The sequence below is a fragment of the Genypterus blacodes genome, unplaced genomic scaffold, assembly GCF_046128005.1.
Source record: "Genypterus blacodes isolate CSIRO-AG114 ecotype Tasmania unplaced genomic scaffold, CSIRO-AGI_Gbla_v1 ptg000057l_1, whole genome shotgun sequence".
In the NCBI taxonomy this organism is placed as follows: domain Eukaryota; kingdom Metazoa; phylum Chordata; class Actinopteri; order Ophidiiformes; family Ophidiidae; genus Genypterus; species Genypterus blacodes.
In genome coordinates, this window is record NW_027466869.1 from 1,294,909 (window position 1) to 1,321,413 (window position 26,505).

General features: G+C 41.3%; 1 protein-coding gene across 2 annotated transcripts in view; it reads right to left on the reverse strand.

The window, feature by feature from the left end:
- cdkal1 (CDK5 regulatory subunit associated protein 1-like 1) overlaps positions 1-26,505 on the reverse strand; it is a 202,724-nt gene that overhangs the window by 91,772 nt on the left and 84,447 nt on the right. For both annotated transcript variants that reach the window (XR_012963802.1, XM_076152699.1), the window contains exon 9: positions 5,098-5,264. Coding sequence is in view for 1 of the 2 variants with exons in the window: in XM_076152699.1 (XP_076008814.1) it covers positions 5,098-5,264 (167 nt within the window). In the remaining variant the exon portion in view is untranslated. The remainder of the gene's footprint in view (positions 1-5,097; positions 5,265-26,505) is intronic.

Here is a 26,505-nt window from a genome sequence, read left to right on the forward strand (position 1 = left end):
AAGTTTTGTGCTCAAAATTCAAGTAGAATATTCTGTATGATGACTGTTTCTTCCTCTTTCCCTGTTGTTCTCCTCCATCACTCATTTTCCCTTTTGTTTCCAAATCACAGGTTCACTGTGTGACTTGCACCACATTTTGTAGTTATCTTTCAGGTGGAATATTGCTGTCTCAGCGTTCCACAGTCTGATTCTTTAAATAGAAAGTGAGCAATCAGATCCTGAGGCAACTGCTACTTCTATGTGTTTGAGTTTTAGAATTGTTTGAAAATATTCAAACAAATTTCATAATTGTGTGATAATTGTGACAGAAAGTGACACAAAGGCACATACGCTCTAACTCTCTAGAGATCCAGCATACAGAAAGGATATGTTTCAGTCTGGTTCAGAATAAGGTTCTTATACAAACACGGGACAGGGAGCACCCAGGCACTACACACAGACACAAACGGCAGAGTATTAGCAGCGCTTACCCAGGGGAATTTGTAGAGAAAATGATTCTATAAGCTGCTCCCAAGATAATAAGTCCAATGTGTGTGTGCTGGCACACACAAATACAGTTGGCGGGAAGTGTATTCGGGAGCAGATAGAGAGTGAGCTCCCTGTGGTATTACACATTTCAAACACATCAGGGTGCACTTCATTTCCCCTGGAGGACTTCGCAAGCTCACAATGCCTCACGCAGAGCAGAAGCCTCTGTGAAGTCTGCTGCACAGAAAATGGAAATCAAGTGCATCTGTACATTGTAAAGTTATACTGCAAGTTGAGATCTGACTGTTCGAGTTAGACAAAAGACACACAAGCTTTGCATAACATGAAGTTTGGATCATCATCATCCTCGTGTTTTCCTAGTTTCTTCATTATGTTCACTGTTATGTTCTAAACCTCATACGATGAAACGAGTAACAGTAGGTTAATTTCACTCACCTCGGGAAGTGCCTAATTCATTTTTAGATCCCTTGTGCAGCTAGAAAAACAGCTCTTGCCACAACAAATTGGGTATTTAACTCTCTCTGTCATATTCCAAAGTCATAAGTCACTGCAGTAATTTAGAGTGCATAATTCAAATTTAGAGGCACGAGAAAATAGATTTTCTGTGAGCTTTCATTTGGTGCTGGGTCCCTCACACAATGCTACATTAGGCCTCTAATGTGAAGAGGCACCCAAAGGCATCATTAAATTGATAATGGTCTTAGAGGGTGTTTCTGAGGGTGCACATAAGAGTCACGTGCACACACATACGTGGAGCTGAAGGTGTGAATGTGTGTGTGCGTGTGTTTTTCATGCTCAACAGGGCCCAGCAGGAATGAAGTGGACAGTCACACATCTCCCCTTGTCTCTGGGTTGTATATGAGGACAGAATTGAGCAACTGCAGTGATTTGCAGAAATTAGAGGATAACTATGATGATTGAGATTGTCCAGGTTTCCCAGTGTGCTTGAAATGACATACAGTAAGACTGAACAACATAAGAACAGAGCATCCTTATTGCTTCAGAACTGGAGTTATCAGAATGGTTGTGAGCCACCTGTAAATCATGGAAGATGTTGAATTTCCCTTCTTTGATCGCACAGTTATGCAAGAGATCCTCAGTGGCACGTGTGACGTATCTTTGTTCAAACTGACATGAACTCTGAGGAGGATGTTTAATGGACAACTCCTGCTTCATTCATCTCAGCTTGTCTGATTGCTGGAATAGAAGGAGGCTACTTTCACACCTCATTGACCGAGTCTCCTGGCATGCTAGATTCAATCACGCACATGCTTGCGCAATCACATGCACAGGTATCCAGACTCTGTAACCCCCCCACACACACACACACACACACTATGCCATACGATCAGATGAGGAAGGAAGGACAGAGGGAACAAAAGAGAGAATGAGAGAACTTCAGTGAAAGAGAGAAAAAGAAAGAGCTCAATAGGTAAAAACTGAAAAACACAAGAGAAATATAGAGAAAAATGTCAGCAAGGTAAAGAACATAAAATAGCACTGATGGAGACATTTTTCCTGTTACATCTAAAACCTCAAAAGAAAATGGTGCAATGCAATCAACTAAAATGTCATAGACAAGTGGCCCATGAGAGGTGATTGGGACTTTAACTGCTCCAATCAGCAAATGGCACTATGAGGTTGTCTTCGTGTATCAGATGACAAGAAAAAAAAGGGGGGAAAAACAGCCAGGAACAGTGCTTGTGTGTGAGAGGGAGAGAGAGGAAAGATGCTGATCAGAATGTGTGTGGCTGTGTGTGTGTGTTTGGAGAGTGTGATCTTTCCGAGGAAGTGGAGAGGATACTTGGCCTTTTCTACTTCAATCAAAGCCATTCGGTGTGATGCTTTTATGAAAGTGCTGGTGTTGGGACAGTGGAGTGTAATTTGGCCTTTACTTCAAAAATGCTCACGTGAGGTGCAAAGATTTGCCATTAAGCATCATGTCATCATCGTAATCGCCGTAATCTGCATCCTCCTGGCAAGAACTGGAGAGAGGTCTGTGACTGAGAAGGGGCTTTATAAAAGTCGAAGATCAAAGAAATGAGATGAAGAAGTGACGGAGGAGGAGCAGGGGAAGGTGGAAGAACACGGGAGGAGAAACATAATCAAAGAGCAAGAATTGTATTAGGAGGAGTCAGAAGGAGAGCGGCGAGCGGTACGAGGGCTCACAATAACCCCGTAATTTATACTCTCAAAGTTGCGAATGAGGAGAAGGAAGGCCAAGAAGTATAGGAAGGATAGGAAATAGATGTGAAGAAAGGATAGGCAAAGGGAGGACAAGAAAGGAAAGGACAAAAGGTAACAGGGGGGAAGAGCAGCCAAAGACGACGATAACTTAAAGAAGAGCGCTGCTATCTTTCTCTATGTAGGTTAATTGACTGAGGAATTAAAGCAAAAAAATGATATAATTCAATTGGATGCATGGTCGTGAACAATAAAAGGATTGGAAGCATATGAAATGATTCTTAACACACACTCACACACACACACTCTCTCTCTCTCTCTCTCTCTCACACACACACAGAACAGGCTAGTGTGTCATCCTAGTATATTTCTAATTATCAGTTAATTGTTATTCTCTATCATTAGGAGGGTGGTTTTTAATTGTAATGTAGCCAAGCAGAAAGCCTACCTATACATGTGGGGGACAATTAGCCACCTCCATTAACCCCTGGTTAATTACAACCTCCACTGCTGCTTCCCACAGCAGTTTTCCCACTCGTTTCAACCCCTTGTCTTTATCCCAGGGCCTTCATCCCCATTTTCTCATTTCTGCCCTCATTTTACTCATCTATTCTCTCCATTCATCTTTGATTGTTTGATTCCAGGGATTTGTCCTGTTTTTACCCCGTCTCAAACTTTTTTGTCTGTTTTTAAATGTTTCTGGGTTGTTGTTCCCATTTCCATCTCTTCGTGTCCTCCCATTCCCCATGAATCATTCCTTCCTCTGCTCTTTCCAAAGCCTTTCCCTAAGGGATGAGACTGGAAACACAAAGCTAGTGAAAATAATATGTGGCGTTGCTAACATCTAGTTAAAAATGAGCGTTGACAACTAAACCAGATGCATTAAATCTGAAGAATTTCATCCCTGAGCCCCCATCATCGCTTCAATCCCAATCCACCTCTCCTATTCACTTCTTTTTCCTTCAAATTTGGCCAAATGTCCTCCCTCAATAATCCTCTTAAGATACATCCAAACAGGGGTGTTTCCAGAGTAAACACCACAGTTGATGAAAGCGGTAACAGCTGTGTTAGACATCACAGTTTTTTCTTCACTCGAATCCAAGTACACTGAATTATATGAAACCTCTTCCTCTGGGTATAAACATGCAGAAATTGGGCATGGAACCAACATCAGCTTCAAAATGTGATTACTCAGTATGGGCCAGAAAAAACCCTCTGGGTCCAGCGGTCATCCATTAACCTGAATGTACTACTGTTAACTTTTATGGCCACGCTGGACTCTTATTGATGGTTGTATCCACAGCACTGCTGTGCACTGTTGGCTCCCGGTCAAAGTCCGGAGCACAATCCATGGACAGCGGAGCGAACAGTAACAGTCCATTGTTTTACACACAGCTGGCCTGTTTGCATGGAGATTTTCATTATGTTGTCACCAATACACTTAATTTTTCTAAAGGACACTATGGTTCCATCCTGTTGTGTGCAATTTATTGAAAATGTAGACAGAAAAAGTTATGATGGGACACAATTGGCCAGAATGCACTGGGTTGTGTTAATGTTTCCCCTGGTCATACCAACCATATTGTGGTCAGTCCGCCCTAACAATTTTCCTAGTCCATGTTTTTACAAACTAGACATAATTGTTCAAATTACTGATGTTTCCACCTTGTCTTTTTTGTGAAACCATCTAGAAAATGAAAACTGGGAACAACAAATGCAGTATCTTGCCAAAGACAGCTCAGACTGTTTTCACCCCCAGCCTTTGTCCCATTCAATTCCCCCTGCTTCCTCCCCTCCAAGCTGGTGTGTTGTGTTCGAGAGGAAGAGGAGGCTGACGATACCTATTATCCATCAATGGTGGAAAGTGGCGATAACATGTGATAATAAGTTGCCTTAACACTGGATAATAAATCAAGAAGGACTGACTGAGAGGGGGACAGCAGGAGAGATTTTTGATAATGATAGGAATAGCATGTCGGTGAGAGAAACAGAGACAGACATGCATAATAGAAAGAAAAGAGGGAGAGGGAGAGAGAGGGAGTGTGTGTGAGAGAGAGAGAGAGAGACTAACAATGTCCATTGTTCCACTAGGGGAGACAATAATGGCTGATAAAATTATGTTGCTAAAGAGGACACAATGGTCCTTAATTGACTCATTAGTGAGAAGCGAGAATGAATTGCACTAATGAATGGAGTGCGAGCGTTACAGCTAAACCGCTTGGTAAGCAAAACAGAAAGGCAGTTAGTTTATTAAGTCAAGGAAATTTTTTTATTTGCCCACGAGATGGGGGAGCATCAGAGGACAATAGGGCAACAACAAAATACTGTATATTTTAGATCTGTTTAGGATGGACGGTACATCTCAGTGGAAAGGGTGTTGTGTGTGTATGTATGGGTGAGTTTGTGAGTGTAGGCTGTGTGTACCTCTAGGTGCTCCAGGATATACGGCGGGTTGGTCATTCCCAGCCTCAGCATGGCTCCTTCCGGAATCACCTCCACCAGTCTCCACAGCAGCGTGGGCAGGTCTGTCCCAATGTCTCTGCCATAGGCTCCTGTGTCTTCACTGGTCAACCAGATCTCACACACTCCCTCTGGACAGACACACAGCACAAAGAGTGAATGGTGTTATTACATACTAGAATCAAAATCTATCAAAATCTATATTTATCAGCATCCATCCATGTAGGCCACGCCCAATTGTGTATTTCCAAAACATTTCTTCTCTCTGCAAAACTACAAAACCAAGGCACACTCATCCATGGCGGAGGTATGAGCTCTCTTAGTGCCTTCTAGGAGGCAGCGAGAGCAAAGCCAAACAACATTTATCCAGATGGGATCTAGTTACTGAAATTAACATATATTACGAATAAATGGTACGGAGAAATGGGATTTGTATTTGTATTGAATATTTTTCATGATGTAGTGATCAAGATGTTTAATTTTCTCAAAGGTAAGCAAACAACACCCATGACATCACTGCAACCTCTCTGGAGCAGTGTGTATTTAGAATAACCGAGTCTTGTGTAATTATCTAAATGCTCAGAGGCTTTGATAAAACCCAACACGTTTTAAAAATGACAGCTCTATACGTATACGTTTCAGGTTGTGAAGGTCACGCGTCCTGCAATCAGAAGTGACTATCGACCATCTTCATGCTAAATTAGAGCAGCTCGGCTCAGCTCAGCTTAATGATCTAACTGTCATTTGGCTGTAGGTCTGGAAATGGTTGACCGTTTGCCTAAGCTACGTGTTAAGACACATCATATCACGCAGGCACACACAACACACACACAAACACACACACACACACACACACACACACACACACACACACACACACACACACACACACACACACACACACACACACACACACACACACACACACACACACACACACAGCCATCATTATCATTAGACGGCAGAGACAGACAAAGATGCATGTGGTCATTCAGTACCCAAAGACAAGATGGTGCAGGGCTAATTGGACGGAGTTTAAAAAAAAACACTGTGTGTGTATGTGTTGTATGCGCCAGATAGATTAAAGATGATGACAGCGTAATCGTGGAGAGCCAAAGAGTTTAAAAAGCTCATCATCATTGGCATTAAGTGTGTAATGTGTTAATGCTTTCTGGAGCCAGCCATGTCTGAAAAGCTCCACCAAAAACATCCACAACATCAAATCTAAAGGTTATCATATAGTAAATAAGTATCCATCTGAGATCTCGCTCAGTGCTTCATCACTTGATACTAGGCTAGTTTATTATTTTCCGATCCTTCATTGGCACGTTGTATTTTTGCGAGAATGCTCAGCAGACTCACCAAGGAATACCTGCAATAGCTGCAGGTTCATTTCCTGGCAGAGGCATGTTATTTATTTGTATGTCTGTTCAGAAATATTAATATGACGGCTGATTTGCTGAGTTTTCCCCGTAATGTCTGTCACATTTGTCATTTTTGAGCCTGAAGGCAGGTTGTGACAACACACTCCCAGGGCAGCTAATGTCAGCTTGTTTGGGCTGAAAAGAACCGTCCCTCCCCTCATGCGTCTCTGCCCTCTGCCACAGTCCAACCCCCCCAGGAGTGGATGTTTTCCTCAGACTGAACCACACCAGCAGCGTCACTTTCCACGTCACAGCCATGTCGCACGACAACACTGGCCATGTGCTTCCTTTGAGAAAATGCCTGTCTTTCAATAAAAGGCCAGACCCGCACCAAAGAGCAGCATAATCTAAATTGGTCCCTTCCACAACATTCCAGCACCCCATTTACATCACACAGCAAAGGCAGGAAGACTGGGCATAGTTTGCTTTGAAATACCTCTTTAGTTGTTTACTCTAGGCCAGAGCCATATACCGTATAGGAGTTTAGACAAATCCAGTGATCTGCCCTCTTGTCCTGCTGTCCCCTGTTTTGTTGGGTCTAACGATGGTGTTATTGTTGGCCAAGAAGACAGACAAGGTGGTAATTCTTTTTCAGGAAACGTTGGCTTACGCTCTCCTCTTTATCTGTCATATCTGCCCTGACACACACTTCACAGCTGCTTCCTCTGGTGTTTGTGTGTTATGAGAGGGCGAGGGATCACAATAATAATTGGGCTGGAATGTACATGTGTATCAAGCATTTTCCAATGACGACAGAGCGTATAAATATAAAGCCTTGTCAAAATGTAGTTTGTGTGTAAAAAGTATAATGCCGGCAGTTCATATTTCTTAAATTTCACTTATTACGATATTGTACACTGATGTGTTATTAGCCTCACTAAAGTAACCTTGAGCGAACTAACTATTGAGCTCCAACCACCTGAAAAGCAGCAGTTCTAAAGCAAAATGAACCCCTGACCTCCCTAGTCACAACCATCAGAAGATTTCAGTACAACAGTCCTGTAGATCAACAGGAGGTCATGGTTCCTATTGTTAAAAAACTATGTATCCATAAAAGAGGCTAATTAAGTTTTCCACTGGGCTTTGACCCGTGTGTGTTCACATTTCTAACCCTCGGTGTAACTTTTTTTTCCATGTTACTTTGTGAAATAGCTCAATGTCAGCACCCTTATAAACAAGGGCGGAGGACAGAACATGTTTCCTAAGAGCTATTAACAATTTTGACAGTGCGATGTAAAGAAAGCACAGAGGGAAGGCAATACAAAAGCAGATGGAAAGAAGGCAGGCGATGAAGGTCAAAAGAGCGATATCGCCCTTTTTTGGTGGGGTCAAGGGTCACACCATCTGCATGCCTCACAATCACCTATAGGCATCATCATCGTCACTTCAGCTCTCTGCCAAATGCTCGTTGGGCAAGTTGAGTGATGTCAGCGAGAGACAGAAGGGTGTGTGTGTGTGTGTGTGTTTGTGTGTGGTTGAGGGAAATATTCAACATGACACGACAACCTTCCAATGGTAACGACTAAAGAATGTTGCGGACACCTCATCCATCATTATTGATCTTTTAGTAGGTGCCTCATTAGTAACAAGTTTTCCTATGTGCTCCTTCTAACCTACAACCCTTCATTTTAAATGTTATTAGGCAGCGACATGGAGGAGGAGGAATCGGCAACAGAAGGAAAGTTGTTTGTGTTGTGTTTGAGTTGAACATGTGGCTGTTTTTGCAGTATATATGCCACTTGATCACATTTTTCCAATAACCTTCAGGGAACTCGAAGCGTGTTGCACGCAGAGACAAGACGAGAACTGAAACTCTGTGCTATATGTAAAAGGCTGCTCATAATGACTGTCCTGCTTAGTGATGATTATGTAAATTAGCTGACATTATATATACGCGAAATGTCTGCATGTCAGCCCGGAAATTGCAGTGGCATGAACAAACAAACACTTTAACAAGGCAGATTTCTACATAATGTGTGGCTGTACTCATGACATAAACCGCTTCCTATAGCGCTCTGTCGCCGCTCTGCCTATGGATAAAAGGATGACAAGAGTGGGAGGAGAAAAAGACGAGAGCTTTCAAGTGGCTGCTTTGAAGGAGTGTGACAGAACCAATTGATTGAGGTGATTGGAAGCTTTACTGAAAGCCGCTGTTGAAATGGTAAAAGGCTCTTAAATCATAAATGAGACACAAACAGCGCAAACATGACCACACATTTTCACGCTTGTTCCCTTTTAGTTTGCACACGCAGGCTGTAAATTCTTCTGTGGCACTCGCACGTAAAAACAGTCAAGCTGGCTGAGTTCATACTGAGGTTTGGTCTGTTATTAGTAACACATAAATGAAACATCACTGCTTCAATTATTTCCATTTCAATAATGATTCCATTTCCCAATCAAACAAAAAGTGTTTTCATAACCTCGTCCACATATCAGACTCGAAATTAGTATAATTCGTGTCTTTCATTATATTAAGCCCTTTAATGCAACTTCTTAAGTATTAATCATTACATTGTCTCTGTGGAAATATCCTGAATTAAAAAAACATTAGAAATATTTGGTTAGAGTGATTATTCATGAGAAAAGGAAATTGTTCTATCTCCATGTTGGGAGATGAAAAGGATGGAACTGCTAAATTTCTGTGTGACCACGATGTAATGGCCTTGTGTACGTGTGGATACCCACAACCACACTGCCTGGAACGTTGTGTGTGTTTAGTCTGAGTGGGGAAATGTAGGCCAATGTATGTGAACCGTGGATATGAATCGACACAGCCCAATACACAAGTTGGCCCTTTACACACAACACAAGAGTGTTAAGGCTTCCCACTTATCTTAATCTCTTCTGGCAAGATACACATTTTGATTGGCTGCTATGGGCGATAATGTTTAACAGATTATAGATTAGATGCACATAAAGATGATCCTATTAAACTACACTAAAACCCTTTTTCCATAACACGAGTCAACACGTGGCTAAGCATGTTAAAGTACATATATGAAGGGCAAGAGACGGGGAAAGAGCATACATGTTTGGAGCTTATCTAAATGTATTCAAAACAGTTTTTTGTTCCTAACCACACATTTTGTATAAAAATAAAAAAAAAATTTAATATCTGGTCAATAGAAGTGTGTTCTATTTTGACATATTAAAAAAGGTAACAGCCTGGTTGACATTGTCCTTGGGCCTGCAAATGTGCACACATTCACACACACGCCCCTGCTTGCACGTCATGCATCATGCCACCCCAATGCATACAACATGCTTAGCTGTATGTTGCCTTGTGTCATGGAAAATAAGAATTTAATGCGGTATAATAGGATCATTTTTATGTAGATATAATCTGTAATCTATTACACAACATCGCATCTGCATCCAATCAGAATGTACATGATCTTATGTACAGGAGCAGCTTAGAGCCTATTCACTCACTGACTTTATAGAAATAAAAAAAAATAGCTTTAAAGACGTTATTTTAGTTATTTCTAACAAATTATCAATATATCCCCTAAGTACCTAAACAAGATAAAACCAACCAAATCGACAAACCTCTGCTCCGAGAGCTTCCTACACCTTGCTAGTGATATATTGCTATATTGATTAGGGCAGGCCACACCTTTCCTGGTTGACAATAACAACAAAGTCTGCACGACACACACCGTCAGCACACTGGAATCAATACATTCTGTGCAACTATGTTTGTATTGACAGACATCTAAATCAACAACATATATAAGAGCGAAACACAGAGGCTGATGCTAATGAATAAGAGAATACAGTCAAGCTTTCAGAAAAATAACTAATAATAACAGTAACAACAATTTATAGCAAGAATGTGATTTGGCAAGAATCAACGTGATATATTGAGTTGAGCAACCATCTTACTATGCTGTGATTACAACGTGAACATGCATGCTTGCATATATTGCCCTGCATTCAGCAGACTAATTAGATTAGGACAATCTTTACAATTTTGTAATTTAAGTTAAATATTTATTTGGGTTTTTATTTTGTATGTGTTCAATTATATGTGGTATGTACTGAAACTGTATTTTCAACAAACAGATCGCTCAAAATGCTTATTTAATAAAGGGTTGCAATATTCTTTTACTATTGATTTGAACAATTATGTCAAGTGTTTGCATGAAACCAATGCAACAATAAAAAATGCAAATATGTCACCAAAGTACAGAAGAGGGTGAAAATCCTGTCTGTAAAATCCACCGTGACTTTTGTGAACTTCCTACCCTTGATTTTACCGCAGACAACACCCTTTTTCTTAGTTCCCATGGAGACTGATAATTGGGTAGAATATAAATATGTACAAACACACATTTCTCCCCCACAGAGAGAGATGAGAGTCAGCGTGGTCACCACATGGATCAATACATTCCTCCTACATTCAGTTTGATCGTGTTCAAGAATTCAGGTGGTGGAAGTCAGAGACAGAAAGAGGAGACGAGAGGGAGGGAGAGAGAGAAACAAATTGAAAGAGCAGTCAGAGACAGCAACAGAGTCTGAGAGTGTATGTGTGTGTGCGTGTAGTGAGTGGAGGTGGATTTATTAAGCATCTATTCCTTTTGATTTTTCAGGATATATTTGATTTGCTGGGATATCTTAAGTTGAGTATCTATGTTTGGCTCAACATAATTAATGTTTTCCCCTCTCTTTACCTCTTCACAATACCAAAGATTCACAGTTTCTGATTGTTGTCGTCTCTGGATCTGCAGGTATTTGCTGAGCAATCCCAGCAGACATTGTTACAAGCACAGCAGCAGTTTGGAATAACAAGGAAAAGGAGTCACGTTAAACAAGAGGAACATACGATTGAAGTTCAGGACTAGAAGCTAAAAATATTGATTGTTGTCGATTCCTGCCCTTCCCCCTGCAGATCAACTTTAAGCCTCAAGAAGAAATATTACTTTATTAAAAGACATTCTTCAGCAAAGGCACGACTTCACACACCAGTGAACACTCTCCTCACATGCAAACGGAGGCATACACACATACAAATACACTTTTAAACACACACACAAGCATCATTAGCTCCTGCTCGGAGCTATCAATCCATCTGGTCAACATGAATATGTATCCAACAGCAAATTAAGACACACTGGCACACACAGATACCCCCTGCAGAGACCAAACCACAAACCTTTTCCAAAACTGGATTCATCTTGTTTCTTTAACAAACCGAGATAACACACACACACACACACACACACACACGTACACGTTCACAACCAAGTATGTTTGTTCAGTGGTGCTGACTGTAAGGCTTGTCTGACCTTCAATCACAGAAGCCCCTCCATATCCTGTACTTTGATTTTACTACGACGAAAGCAATAAATCCCCTTTTTCAGATGTCATGTAAACCTTAATGTGAATGAAATTGTTACACAAAGTCAAACTAACAGACCTAGATTATGATCAATTTATTCAGGCATGTAAACTTCTCAATGGGAGCATGCCAGGTCCGTGTGCATCAATGGGCAGACTTTACATGTCTACTGAAACAATCCTCAGCTTAGACGCATGATGGTTTAAATTCTAACATCGGCTGACTTTAAGGAATAATCACTTCTTTCCATTTCTTCCAGATTCAAATTTAGTAACACTTTGCAATTATTCAGTCTTTGCTGCTCTTTGATTCACACCTATGCAGGAAATTAGCATTTTCACACATTTATGGGAATGTATAAATACAAGTAAAGGCTTAGATACCAGCCTAATCACACAGACACACTTGCGTACAAACACATTCTTACACATCCACAGACGATAACAAACACACGTGCACAAACACACACACACACACACAGTTTAATTGCAATAATTAAGCAGTTTAATTTAGAGCAACAACTGTTGATGCGGTGTGTGGGCAGCGTGGCAGGGGGTATCATCACCAGAACAGGCAATATATAAATATATTCTGTTTCAGGTACATAGTACATATAGTAACATGTACGCCATTTAATATGAAGACATTTTCTGACATTGCATTGAAACAAACACACTGGTAACCTTTATGATAGATCTTACTGAAATAACTTGAAGTGCATCACTTACTTACACCATAATTTAAATAAGTTGATTACTACTCATGAATGTGTAATATATGTAATTATATATACCTACAAATGCAATAAATACATGTATAACCTACTAAGAACATCAATGATAATGGACAAACCCCTTGGGTCAAACGGTATATAAACAGAATAACTGTAAATACACCGCTCGAGAAGGGATTCTCTTTAGGACCCAGCAGCAAGCCAACTCCAGTACTGCCATGCTTGTGTATGTGGTCAGACAGAGTAATTGTTGCGTGCTGTGTGCATGTGTGTATGCAGGGACATATTTTCACCATATGCTATTTGTTGTTTTGTTTTATTTTCGTCATGTTTCAGTTTGCATGCCGCAGGATAAACTGATGCTTTTTTTCCTGAAATTTCAGAAAACAATCAATTGTATTTTATACATGTTTTTTCTACTTAATTTGGCTTAGGTGATAAGCAAAAATGCTTAGGCACGGTAGGGAGAACTCTGCCAATAAAATCACGCAATAAAATAAGTTTTTTAATCCTTTTTTTTTTTTAAATAGAGGATGTAGCAAAAAAGAAAATGCACACTAAAGATGCCATTGAAAAATTATTGGGGTTGTGGATTAATCAAGCAATCGACTGATTAATATGAGTAATGCTCTGATTACTTGAAGCAGCAGTGTGTTTCATTAGTGTGAATGGCTCATTCTCAGGTAGGGGACTTATCCACGTCTCCTGTGCTTACCAGTTACAGCACCCATGGAAACAGAAGGATATACAGTAGTGAGAATGGAGATGTTAGTGATTGTGTAAGGCATCAAGAGTCACAAGCAAAGACGCTTTTGCTTGTCAGTGGAATTAGCTGTAGATACATTTTAACACATTATCGGGGAAAATTATCCCAGAGTGGACAGAAAATTCCTCAAAATTGGGGAAGCTGAAACCAGTGACTACAACCTTTCAGCACTAACTGGACATCCACAGCTGAAAATACCTATACTTTAAACTAAATTATGTCATTGTACAAAATGAGGGTTATCCAGCAAACAGGGGTCATCCGTATTGTCTGGAGATATGACCTGAAGACAGTCTATCATGATAATGAACTTGTACATCATTAAAAGGACATGAGATGAAGCAGAGGGGACGAGGGAATGGCTGATGGGCAGAGGGGATTAAAGGACAGGAGAGGGGGAGAGATGAGAGGGAGTCAAAGGCGGCTATAGGGGGCAGATCCTATTTCTGTATGCGTCAGAGACCCTAAGAAGTGCAAAGCACTGAGGGCATTAGGCGCGCGCACACACATACACACACATCCAGGATGTCTCGACATTGAGATTACATATGGAAATGAGTTCCTATTAAAAAGTCATTGATGTGGTAATGGTTAATATCAGTTGTCAAAGAAGTCAAGGCAGTGGACACACAAACCCACACACACATGCACACGCAAGCACATACACGCACACAAATTGTTGTAGAAGTTGGGTTATTAGTTCTTTTTAATGGTACATTAGAAAGTTTAGCTGCGTCCAATTAAAAGCAGTTGACCTATTTTCTGCATTGTGTGTGCCCGCTAATTTGATAAACAATAATAATAGGTCCGGTCAGTATTTATGCAAATATATTCATGACCCACCAGCAGGCATCACGTTGGCGTTTGTTAATTGACTTTGTATGTGCGTTTCTAAGACATTAGTTACCGTACTTAGCCCAGGTGAACTTTAAATGCATTCTGTGTGCCTCTCTGTGTGTGTGTGTGTTAATTAACGCTTGTGCCTCTATAATCTACTGTGCGTGTTTGGTCGTGTGTTTGCAAATGTAATATTTAGGGAGAGCTGGCTGTGTGCGTAATTTAGCTGGATCTGCAGACATTATGTTACTATGTAAATATTATTCAATGTAAACATGGGGGATATTCTCTGTAAGCTTCAGCCTAATGAATGTGGTTTGTTTACCAAGTTAATAAACTGGTGAAAAGATTCCAAACATACCCACCCCCATCTTCCTCTTTTTGTTTTAACCCTTACCCCCATTGCCACTCTCCACATACCATGAAATACCATCTTCACACACTGGGTTGGTGCACATTTGTGTGGACCAGCCAAATACAATTTTCATACATGGGAGCACACATGTACAGGATTTAGAAAAGCCTCCAGCCTGCATTTGACCATTCGTATCACACCACTGGCCACAGATTAGAACCATTATGCATAAAACACCCCGATCAGGGGCAAATAATAAGGTCTTGTATAACGCAGTGTATTAATTGGGACTATCATATTTCACTATCACCAAAGCTGGTTCCTGAATGATTTTTTCCCTATTATAACCGGAGAGAAAAGCACGAAAGAGGTGAGAGCTCATAAAAGCTGGTTCATTTAACTCTACGGGAGCCACGATGCAGCTGTGAACACACACGCACACGCTCCCAATCACAAGTGGAATGTTTCTCACCTTCACGTAACTAAAATTGGTCGTAGGCGATCATGCTGTCATATACAGTACATCCTTCATGGACGGATCTATCTGTTTAACACTGCATAACGGTGAGCTGTTAACAAAGAGCCTCAGTGGGTGATGGATAGGAGCGATCTCTCTCTCGTCCTCTCTCTCTCTCGCGCTCTCCTTGTCCCATGAACAGAAAGTGCGGGAGCAGGTGTGCGCTGAAGATTTGTTTTTGGTCTTTTCGGCAACAGTTGAAGAAACACTGAGATGGTTAAGACCAACTAAGCAGAAACCAAAAGCCCAAGTGTTAATATTGAAACAAAGTAATGCACCCACTCAAACTGCTATGTGAGGGGCCCGAGCAAGCCGAAATTGCAAAGGGGAATTGTGATCCAACACACGCACAACCACACACACACAAACACACAAGAAGGGGATGGGGGGGTTGAGGCATAAGGCTTTCTCCAAAGTGACAGATGTGGCAACAGGCCGTCCAGTCAGGCAGAAACACTCAACAGCTCCTTCAGCTGAAGACCTGGACTGACATTCACTGTGGCTGGAGAGAAAACTCAATGTCATCGCAGTCTCACTCTCACACACACACAAGAAAATACACACAAGTATCCACATACACAAGCACTCCATGCATAGCATCTTAACATTTAATAATCTTCTAAAAAGGAAGACTGCTGACAGCTAAAAAAAACTTCCTTTACTTCATCTTCAGTGAGATTGTTCAGACAACAGCAACCATCTTCTCTACAACTTCATACAACAATAATTATTCAAACAATAATGGGTTTATTAAACTTTTTACCTGCTGACTCTGAATACCAGACAGCCCTCGTCTGTCACTACATACATACAGACAGCTAGGGTGCATAAATAAATCACAAAATACCACTTACAGAAGGCTCACAATACAAGGAAACTACACACTGAATCCGGTTACATTGCCATCAATGCCACAGACTGTATACATTTTCAATCAATTATTCATTGGACTGAATAACCAGATTTATTATAGGATAGGAAATAGCAGGAGACTGCTTGAAGAAAAGCCAGTGAAGTGAATTCCCTGTGTAAGAAAGAGGAAAAGAGACTGACACAGTACATGCTGAAGACATGTCCAAACATGTACCCCATCAAAGCATGTGCACGTGTTCGCTCTGAAACATGTACAGACATGTAACTAGCTGTGTATATGATTGACCTTGTCTTCTCTTCTTTGCTGACGGAAAACGTTTCCTCTATTTGGTTAAATAAGGTCTGGTAAAATGTCAGTTAAGGTAGAAAAAATAAACTGTTGAGAGCATAGTTGCAGATGGAAAATGAAAGACTAAGATTCCGTTTCTGTTGCTATGTTTTCTACTCAAATCAATTTTAATTCAATTTTCTAACTTTCTTGAAAAGTGTCAACAGGCCGATTTATGTTTACCATAAAGTTTCTGCTGTTTCTCGCCACATTGTTCACTGCTGTCGGAGTAAACAAAGTCCTCTTATGGTGAGGACAGTGATTATGCTGTGGGTAAAGAAATTGCATCTAAGTAATAACGATAATATTGGAGACACTGTGAAATAATAATAGAATGTTTATGCTTCAAATAGAATCATTTCCAACCAGTGTCAGTGTATCTGATTTTATTTACGATTAAGTACTGCTACATTTTCTTAAGGTTCAAAGCTAAAAGAGAACAACTTTTCGGAGGGTACAGGATGTCACATGTAGTATAGCTCATGCTCTCCATCGCTGGTTTTGTTACCCACGCTCACTCCCCTCCCACTTGTTTGTTTTGCATAGTGTGCAACAACATGAGACCTGATAACACTGCAGACAAAACAGACGAGTGCACATGCAATCATTATTTGTGTAGAATACTGGATGTCATCACAGTTTAAAATCAGATGCAAATACTACGTGGCTGACAAAAAAATCCAATGAAACTACCGTGAACCTAGTAAACAAATTCAAACCGTGTGACTCCAGGTACTGTAAGTTGATCCTCAAAGCTACAATCACTTCTTAAAGAAGTGCAGAATGTAAGTTTTATCAAAGACAGTTAACCTCAGTCTTTAGGCTTTTGCATATCTTCCCGTCAAGATCAAACCTTAAATATCTGAAGAGCAGCGTATTACATTACGATCATTTGGCAGACGCTTTTATCCAAAGCGACTTACATTACATTACCACCCTTCGCAGAGGGGGGAGCAATTAAGGGTTCGGTGCCTTGCTCAGGGGCGCCTCGGCAGGGACTTGAACCGGCAACCCTCCGGTTCCCAAGCGGAAGCTCTACCCACTGAGCCACTGCCTGCCCTGCCACTGTATTCTTACTGTACTGAGTTCAAGTGTTACAATTGGATTGCCAGAGTATTTTTCTCATCTGATGTTTAAAATTTCTGACATTCAATTTCTGAAAACCATGTTTCGTCCCATCACTCCAGTCCCGTCCTGTTTGTACAGCAAAGTTAAGTTCAGGCCCTGAGGAATTGCTGCAAATCTGTCAAATAATACTGTAATTATGACGAATATGTACAGTATACGACAATCAGTATTTGGGCAGTGAGCAAAAGCAAGTACATCCTGAAGCACATGGTAGTTTGAGCTATGAGAGTTGGAGAGAACATTTACTACAAGGGATATTCCACAGATTCTTGGCCATTACAAAACATTTCTGAAAGAGTATCTGTCTGTGTGCATACAAATGTGTGTGTGTGTGCATGCATCAGCTGTCCCCCCTGTAGCCCCTTCTATGTCACCCAGCACCAGGGGCTTGTGGCTGTGGCGATGGGTGGTCCACTATGTGAGAACTGGTTCCTGCAGGGGGTGTGAAGAGACCCCCTGATGGTATCAAAAAATACCACAGGGAGACAACACAGACACACACACACACGCAAATAAACACCCTCAAGAGCCGAAGAATACGATTTAGAGGACGTGTGTTTTCCTGGACATACACATTGTGTATGTTTGGACCAAAATGCTCACTCTAGAACACCATTCTGGCTGGTTCTTAAGATCTCACAGTAGGACAGATTTGACAGATCAGAAATAAGTGCAAACAAAAAGCAGAACCACATTTTGTCTTTTACTCCAGGGGTGCCCATGTCTTACATGTTGTGTCAACCAAGACTAATTAGCAAAGGGTCAGAGATATTACTTTAGACATCCATGCTCCCTACTAGTGTGTCTACTGAACAAATTGTCCGAGATGCTGCAAGTGGACTGAACAATATATGTTCATTGCAACTTAAGAAGCAGAAGGCCAATTTCCTTGATTTGCAGCGAGACATTACCCACTGTGAAAAGCAGTAAGAAAAGGAGCCGCTATGATGCCAAGTATGCCCTTTTTTTTTTTTTTTGGAACCACAAAATGTCACAAGCTGAAATCTTAAACCTACCAGCAGAATAACTGTGAAATAAATCAGCATCTGAATCAGCATTTCATGTCCCATCCCAGACTTGGCTGTGGCAAATTTAGTAAATTAACATCCAAGATCTCCATTTACCTTCATGTTGGGATTTTACACAGAATTAAAACCTCTATATGTGTAATTATTGCCTCTTTCTGTCTCACCAGCACATTTCAGCCTCGCTCCCTTTCATTAGTCCCTCTTTTGCGTTCCTCTTTTCCGCAGGTAATGAGTTAAGTTGATCACAACATCGAAGTGCGGTTCAACTTAATTACAGGTAGAATAACTAATTAACTGTGATCTGTGTGCCTCCGTGTGTGTGACTGAAAAGACAGAAACTCGGCACTTTGGAAAACTGAGTACAGAGAAAATGAGCTCACCTTTTGCTGGCTTGTCAATCATACTTTGGGGATTAAATTGAGTAAATTTTCTTTTTCTACTGAACGTACGCATGATTATAAAGCTGTTAAATAAGTTGCCTGTCACATTGGTTCATATTCATCTTTTCAAAGAGACAATGTTCAAATAGTTTTCCATTAAGGCTCTGGGATCTACAACTCAACCGGATCTCTGTACGGTTGGGATCACTGCTTTGTACACAGGGTTTTATTTGTACTAGGACAAATAACTCTTCACAATGACAATAATAATCTTTCTTGTATTAGTCATAAAGAGAAGGCATTGTCTTTAAATATATGAAACTAAATTATTTAATTTGATCAAAATGACTTATCAATGACCCGACTTTTACATCAAACTAGGATAACCTGCTCTTGAGTGTGACTGTGGACAGAAGAGGAGGGTTTTTGAACAATGGCTATGATGACTGTCATTTCAAACTATTCCTGGAATGAATCATGCCGGATAGAAAGTGATTAGAGTGATAAGAGTTCCTTCATCTATGGGTGTTTTGGGCCGTGTCAAACACGTTCACCATTTCCGATCCATCTTTCACTGATCTAATGAGGTAGTCTGCTCTTGGAAACTGACACATGCAGCAAAACTTTAATCCACACAGGTCTCCAGAGGGCTTTAGTTCTGTGACTGCCAAAAAGATGAATGGATTCAAACAAAGGTCTCTATTAATCTCTCCTTCTCCGGCCTCCCAAACTCAAAGTCTAGACTTCCAGACACAAAGTTGAAGACTTGATAACTTGTTGCTTTAACATCGACTGACAATGACTCGTTAGGGCTTATGGAAACAAGAGTGACTGGTTATGAGCCAGTCAGGACAGAGCACAAAGGCATCATCGCACTTCCCAGAGGAAGCACCAAAGGTTACAGTATGTGTCTGTTGAAAAAAAGAGAAATAAGGGCAAGGGGACTTTCCAACTTTGCTTTAGCTGAAGAAACAAACTGGATGGAAATAAGGGCCGGTGCTGAACAACATTTCAAATGGTAGCAAGCAATACACACTTGATAGGTTGTGAGTATGGAGTTAATCAAGAAAGTTACTTACATACATAACAGGTGAAACAAGAGGACGAGTAAAGAGGAAAATGGAAAAGAGGATTCTAAAATGTGACCTGGGTCACATATCATCTCTCCAATCTCTCTTAGATAAATGTAGTAAAGCAAAAAGATAAATCTGTAAAGAAATAAAAGGGATTTTGTTTTGTTCAGCCCTTCTAACCCTTATCAACTGAGTCAGGGCTCAAAAGGATTCCATGGGTACGGGTGTGTGTCAAGGGGTTTCCCTGAAATAACTGAGGAAATGAATCCCTATGTCCTCAACAATCACTGCAAATAACAGAGACTGAGACTGAAATGGACTAACAATTGAGGAAGTGGGTATGTGAACAACAGAGCTCTACTTTGCTTAACAGCTCGGGGAACACGTGCACACACGCACGCACGCACACACACACACAGACAGAGACAGACAGACAGAGAGAGGGGGACAGAAAGAGAGAGAGAGAGAGAGAGAGAGAGAGAGAGAGAGAAAAGGAGGAAGGGAGAGAGAGAGGGAAAGAGAGAAAGAAGGAGAGAGAGAGAAAGAAAGAGAGAGATAGAGAGAGAGAAAGAGAGCGACAGAGTGATGTTTAGGAGGAGCAACTTGAAGCCAAATGTGAGTCAGTGGAGTTACAATAGTTAAACATTTTAACAGGCACAGGCAGAGGCCTGTGTGTGTGTGTGTGCGTGTGTGCGTGTGCGTGTGCGTGTGCGTGTGTGTGTGTGTGTGTGTGTGTGTGTGCGTGTGTGTGTGCACGAACATCGATGCAGCATGTAGACAATAACAAGCCCAGTGAGCAGAGCACATGGTGGAGGTCTGAATGCAGGTCTCCCACTGCCACCTATTGACTGATTGCAGAACTTCTGTCCCCTCCCCCCCAAACACACTATTGTAAGCAGAGTGATACAGTGTTTGTCACAAAGAAAAGAGTTGTGGAACAGGGCGAGAGACATTAATACATACAGAATGAAAGGAAAGACAATGTGGAGAACCAAAATGTGATATTTAAAAGAGGGGGAAACAAAAAAAAAGAACCATACTTCTTCATGAGCCAAAAATAAACTTGCACTTGTTTTGGGATATTACAGTGCATTTATTCTGCTGCCTTAATGTCTTTCTATGGTAGAGTTCTTGTATTTGCACCACTCTTAAGTTAAAGTCTTGGCGTTAAAGTGTAAGTCCGGTATACATGCAATATACTGTGGTGCAAATTACCAGTAGAGTCCAGACATGAAATCAGAGAGGAACATATACAATAACAATACTAGCACTATATCACAAGAGGCAGCTTAATGGCATGCTGTAAATTTAGTATCAAAGTATAATACATAGCAGTTAGAATATACAAAGCAGGATGAGGGATTAATACAGGAGTGCTATTATGTTTAGTGCTGATCAATGGGTTAAAAATATCTTGATTTAAAGGAGTGGAGGAGGGAGAGAGGAGAGGTGTGGACACAAGTTCACAGAGGACAGAGCAGATGGTGTCTGCTGGACTCACACAAGCTCTCTCCCCACACACACACACACACACACACACACAGACACACGCGCACACACACAAACACACGCACACACACTGGTGACATAATAGCTGTCATGCCAGGTGTGCAGTTGGTGGCCTGCAGTCTGGCACAGTGTGGAGCTGTGTGTTTTGCGTTTCCGTGTGTGTTTGTGTGTACGAGTGTGTATCCAATGCTCTTTGTGTGAAAGGGGCCCCCTATTCACCAGTCTCTCCTGCCAGCTTGGCACTAAATCACAGGACAAGACAGAGCATGCACGCGCACACACACACACAGAGACACACGCACACACACATTCACAGACAGACACACAGACTGTGGAGAAAGAGAAAAGAGGTCAATAAGAACACAGAGGTAAAGGAGCAAAGGAGAGGCTTTGGTTGAATCTTTGAGGGCAAAAGTTAGAACAACATATTTAACATTTTAACAGATGACAAACTATTCATATAGAATAATAAGCGTTCCTAATCCTAAACAATAATAAACTGCCTCCAGATGAGAGATACACACAACCACAAAAAACACAAAACCAGCATCGTGACCATGTATCATGAGTAATGATAGCGGTAGGCTGCAGCTGGCTTGACAAAACCTGGCCTAGGGAAACGTGTGTGCATGTCTGTGTGTGTGTGTGTGTCTCTATGTGTGTGTGTGCGTCACAACTGTCTTCCCTTTCTCATTTATACACAACAAGGGGACGACATACAATACACTCTGTCTTGAATATGCAAGTTTTTGTGCATGTACTGTACAACTGAATGCAGTATGTGTACACAGAATAGACGGGTGAGGAGGTGGAGGTGTGTGTGTGTGTGTGTGTATGTGAAAGTGAGAGGGTTTATAGCCAGACCAGTAGGGGCTGACAAACAGCCAATAGCCTGCTCTGCATTACTGCAACTGACAATAATGACTTGGCCGACTAAATATTTACAGAGAGAGAAAGAGGAAGAGAGAAAGAAACCAGACACAGGCAGTAAAAAGCAGTCTGAGGGCTTTTACATCAGTCCCCCCCCCCTCTTATCTCTCTCTCCCTCTATCTCTCTCAGACACACACTGACTCAAACGTGTCAATTGTGGCTGTCTCGTACAAGAAACACAGTCTGTGTCCATCACCTGACTCCCAAACCTCTCAGAGGCTGCTGCTGCTGCTGCCCGTGTGACGGTAGCATGGTGCAACCTCATACCTGCTGATCAACTCACCCGCCACAAAACACGTGTGTGTGTCTGTGTCTGTGTGCGTACAAAAATGTCGTCCATTTCACTCCACGGTGTCAACACTCCATTTGAAAGCGATACTAAATCCTTAATGAGTGCTTTCCATTTACTTTACTTTATGCTGTGACAAGTAGCTAATTCACCTTTTTTTGCGCGGTGAAAAGCTTTTCAAACCCAGCCTAAACATTAGTCTTGAAGCACAGAACAGTATCGTGCAGAGACAAAAGTTGTGTTACTCACAGGCGGATCACTAAATGGAGATGTTAATGCAAGCAAATACCAACCTTGAATCCTTTCTGTTTCTTCCCATTAATTGCAAAGTTTAAACTCTTATAATCCTCTTAATGCACTTGGAGGCCAGCGCGTGGGCATTAGGATGTTTAACAAAATAGATGATTTGTGGTTGAGAATTTCTTGAAAGTCTTTCATAGTTTGGGTTTGTCCGAGTGAAAAGAAAATTGCCAGCACCATTAGTGTCGTGCTTTACCCGCTGAGATATGGAGGGAATTATCCTGGTATGGAACTCCACCACAAAAACTACACCAGGCCACAATAATTATATAAGCACTGTGGCCTGCAGTACTTCATACACTGAGGGGCTGATCTGTGATATGTAATATTAAAGATAAAGCTTCTCATCTCCTTCTAGTTGCTTTGGCATTGCTGGCACACATTTAAGCTCTGATGTGTGTGAGTGTGTGTGCGTGTGTGTGTGTGATTCGTCACACAACATCCAGTTTGATGAAAAGCTCTTGCTGGAGTCGGAGACATGCTCGGTGTACAGCAGCGCGCATTGGTGAAAGTTCTGTCTACGTGAAAAACATCCACAACTTAGAGGCCGGGAGGAAGATCAAAAATCCATTTTTAGCTTCTCTGTGAGAGCTTTCCCAGAGTATGATGAATCTGACTGCTTCCACGCCCACAGGAAATTTGCGTTCGTGCCTGCATGCTCAGCAGTTTTCCACATGCGTTTTCCAATAGACACCACTTTGATGACGGTGACTCAACTAGGATCAATGGGCTCCTATCAATACCTCAGCCCGTCTCTCTGTGTATCTTCATTCTTTCTCATCTACCCATCGATAAGAAACATTAGAGATGCATCTTCTTCTAATTGACTTGTCTCTGTCCATTTTACCTGAAAGAATATTAATGCATGTGCACATGTGGGCATATTCAGATGTGTGCCTTTGTTCTATCTACATACCTGATCATGTTAACAGCAAAACATGCATACTGTAGGAGCCCAACTGCTTCCATCCCATAAATCTGTCAAAAGAAACCATTCTTTTTATTTATTTCTGCAATATCAATAGTCCAATATTCCATAGCTTTCTGTTTGCTGCTGTAACGACCTAGTGTCCCCCACAAGGATCATCTAGCTCCCATCTAATCCAATTTTATCTAGGATATAATTCAATTTTAACCCTTGAACTTGAGCTCCAACACCCGACCACAAGAACCCACTGACCCACAGAAGGTCATTCCTAGAGAACTTTGGCCACGTCTATCTGTGATCACGCAGCTGCTGCAGCAGAGGTAAACGGGAGCTGACATCTGTCACGGATGCTGAAGCGAGCCAACGAGCTAGCCTACATATCCATCTATCTATGGCTATCTGTCATATGTCATCTACTTGGGGCCAGGATGTAAAGCAGTGTCACTTCTGCTAATATCTGTGCCCAACACTGATGCTATCAGTCACGAGAGCAACGGCAGTGTGCAAAACCCATTATATGTGTATTGCACGAGTGGCGTCTGTTTTAAGATTTGTGAAGCAGAAGTCAGTTTAACAATGTAGCCATACCAATTGGTCAGATTGTCATTGGAAAAAACAATACATTTTCCATTGTCATTTCCATCTTTTACAATGCATTTTCTGTGGTTTTGCTTGTTCTGTAGGTAAAACTTTTTAAACAGGACAGGATATGCAAGCTGTCAGTTCTAGTAAAAAAAAATGCCACACTGGTGATAGGTTTCAACTGTATGCTGTCATTATGCCAGGGTCCCAAAAATCCCTGCTATGTGGTGATTGTTAAGCTGCATGACACACACTAATGTAGTGTGTCATGTGGGAGTGAGAGCAGTGTGTCTGTATCTACCAAGCGTCACGTCCTTTTAGACAGGCCTGTTTCAAAAACACCCTGCTGACAGTTTAAAATGACAAGGAGACAGACACAGTGGGGGAATCTCTCTCTCTCTCTCTCTCTCTCTCTCTCTCTCTCTCTCTCTCTCTCTCTCTCTCTCTCTCTCTCTCTCTCTCTCTCTCTCTCTCTCTCTCTCTCTCTCTCTCTCTCTCTCTCTCTCTCTCTCTCTCTCTCTCTCTCTCTCTCTCTCTCTCTCTCTCTCTCTCTCTCTCTCTCTCTCTCCATAACACATAGAATTTGAAGCTTATGCCTTCTTAAATATGTTTTAAACTGTATAATGTCAGTGCCCATTTCAACTGTACATGCTTATAGAGATGTGGTTGCCCTTAGTAACCCTGTTCTTTGTTATGATTTAGCCACATGTGGCATGTTCGGTAGGATTCATACCAATGCTGGCACTGAATATTTCTTATTGCAGTTCCCCCTGACAAACACACATTGATTACAGGCTTGGTCACACACTACCCACCAGTCTCTACTTGACCCGTCGAGAGCAGCATTTGATGGAATCTATTTAGTTAGTTTATTTAGCAGTTATTGTTACACCCACAATTAGAAAATGACTTCAGTGTTGTGCTGAGATTGTAAGAGGCCCCAAGTTACCCTCTAGGCTTCTGTACGGTGCTGAAGAGGGACTGTCATGATGGGAGACAGGCTGAAACACAGACCTCATCACAGAGTCAAGCCCTGTCAGCTGGTGGGCTACAGCAGTGAGCCTCTCAATCCTCTCCAGTGTGATGCCCTTTATTCTAAGACCATTAAAGACATTCAGAAACTTTTAAGTTAAAAATTAAATACAGATTGGTCGTGTTGTTTTTTGTAGAGTTGAGTTAGGAGAGCAGTAGAAGAAAAATTATGTTGACAGATAAGTGTTTGATCGAGGTTTACCGATATATTACGCATAATTAGTCACAGAACAAAAAACCCATGCTTATAGACCCCCCCCCCACACACACACACACACACACATACACCAACACAAACAAACTTGTCATTTCCTATGACATCCACAGCCTCCATTACCTGCATACATTAATGGACTCCTCTGGTGTTAAAAAAATTATAGATTCATACATTTGAATAATTCAGATTATTTTAAAAGCTGTGCGCTCACTCGCTCTCTTTTCAAGATGGGAAGCGGCTATTTACCTCAAATCACATTTGAAAATATCCCATAAATCCTTTCAAAGTTTCCGGAGGTAAACCAATCAAATACCCCTGACACTGGTTAACCGGCCAATCAAAATTAGCATTCATACTCCTTTTTTTATACAAAAGAAATCAAATTGCAGGGGCTGTTTGTGAAGCTCAATTTGCACGAGATAAGGAAAAGGTTGCAGAAAAAGAGAGAGGGAGCGCGAGAGGGAGAGGGGGAGAGAGGGATTTGCAGTATTGCCACAATGTAATTCCAAACTTAAAAAAAACATTTGATGGGGTTAACAGCATGCATTTGGTTTATAAATGTGGCTGATGATTCCATTTGGAGAAAAGGTAAAACAAAATATAAATGTACAGCATGTGAATATATTGTACATTAGATGGCCAAAGGGCTTGACTGCCCAATTATTCTTGGGTCCAAATCTGCTTATCACATTTGCCTGTGCGTGTGTGTGTGCCTGTGCCTGTGCGTGAGAAAGAATCATAGCTCACTGAGAACATTCAACCATCCATGGTTATACCACAAGCTGACATAGTGGTCGCCTT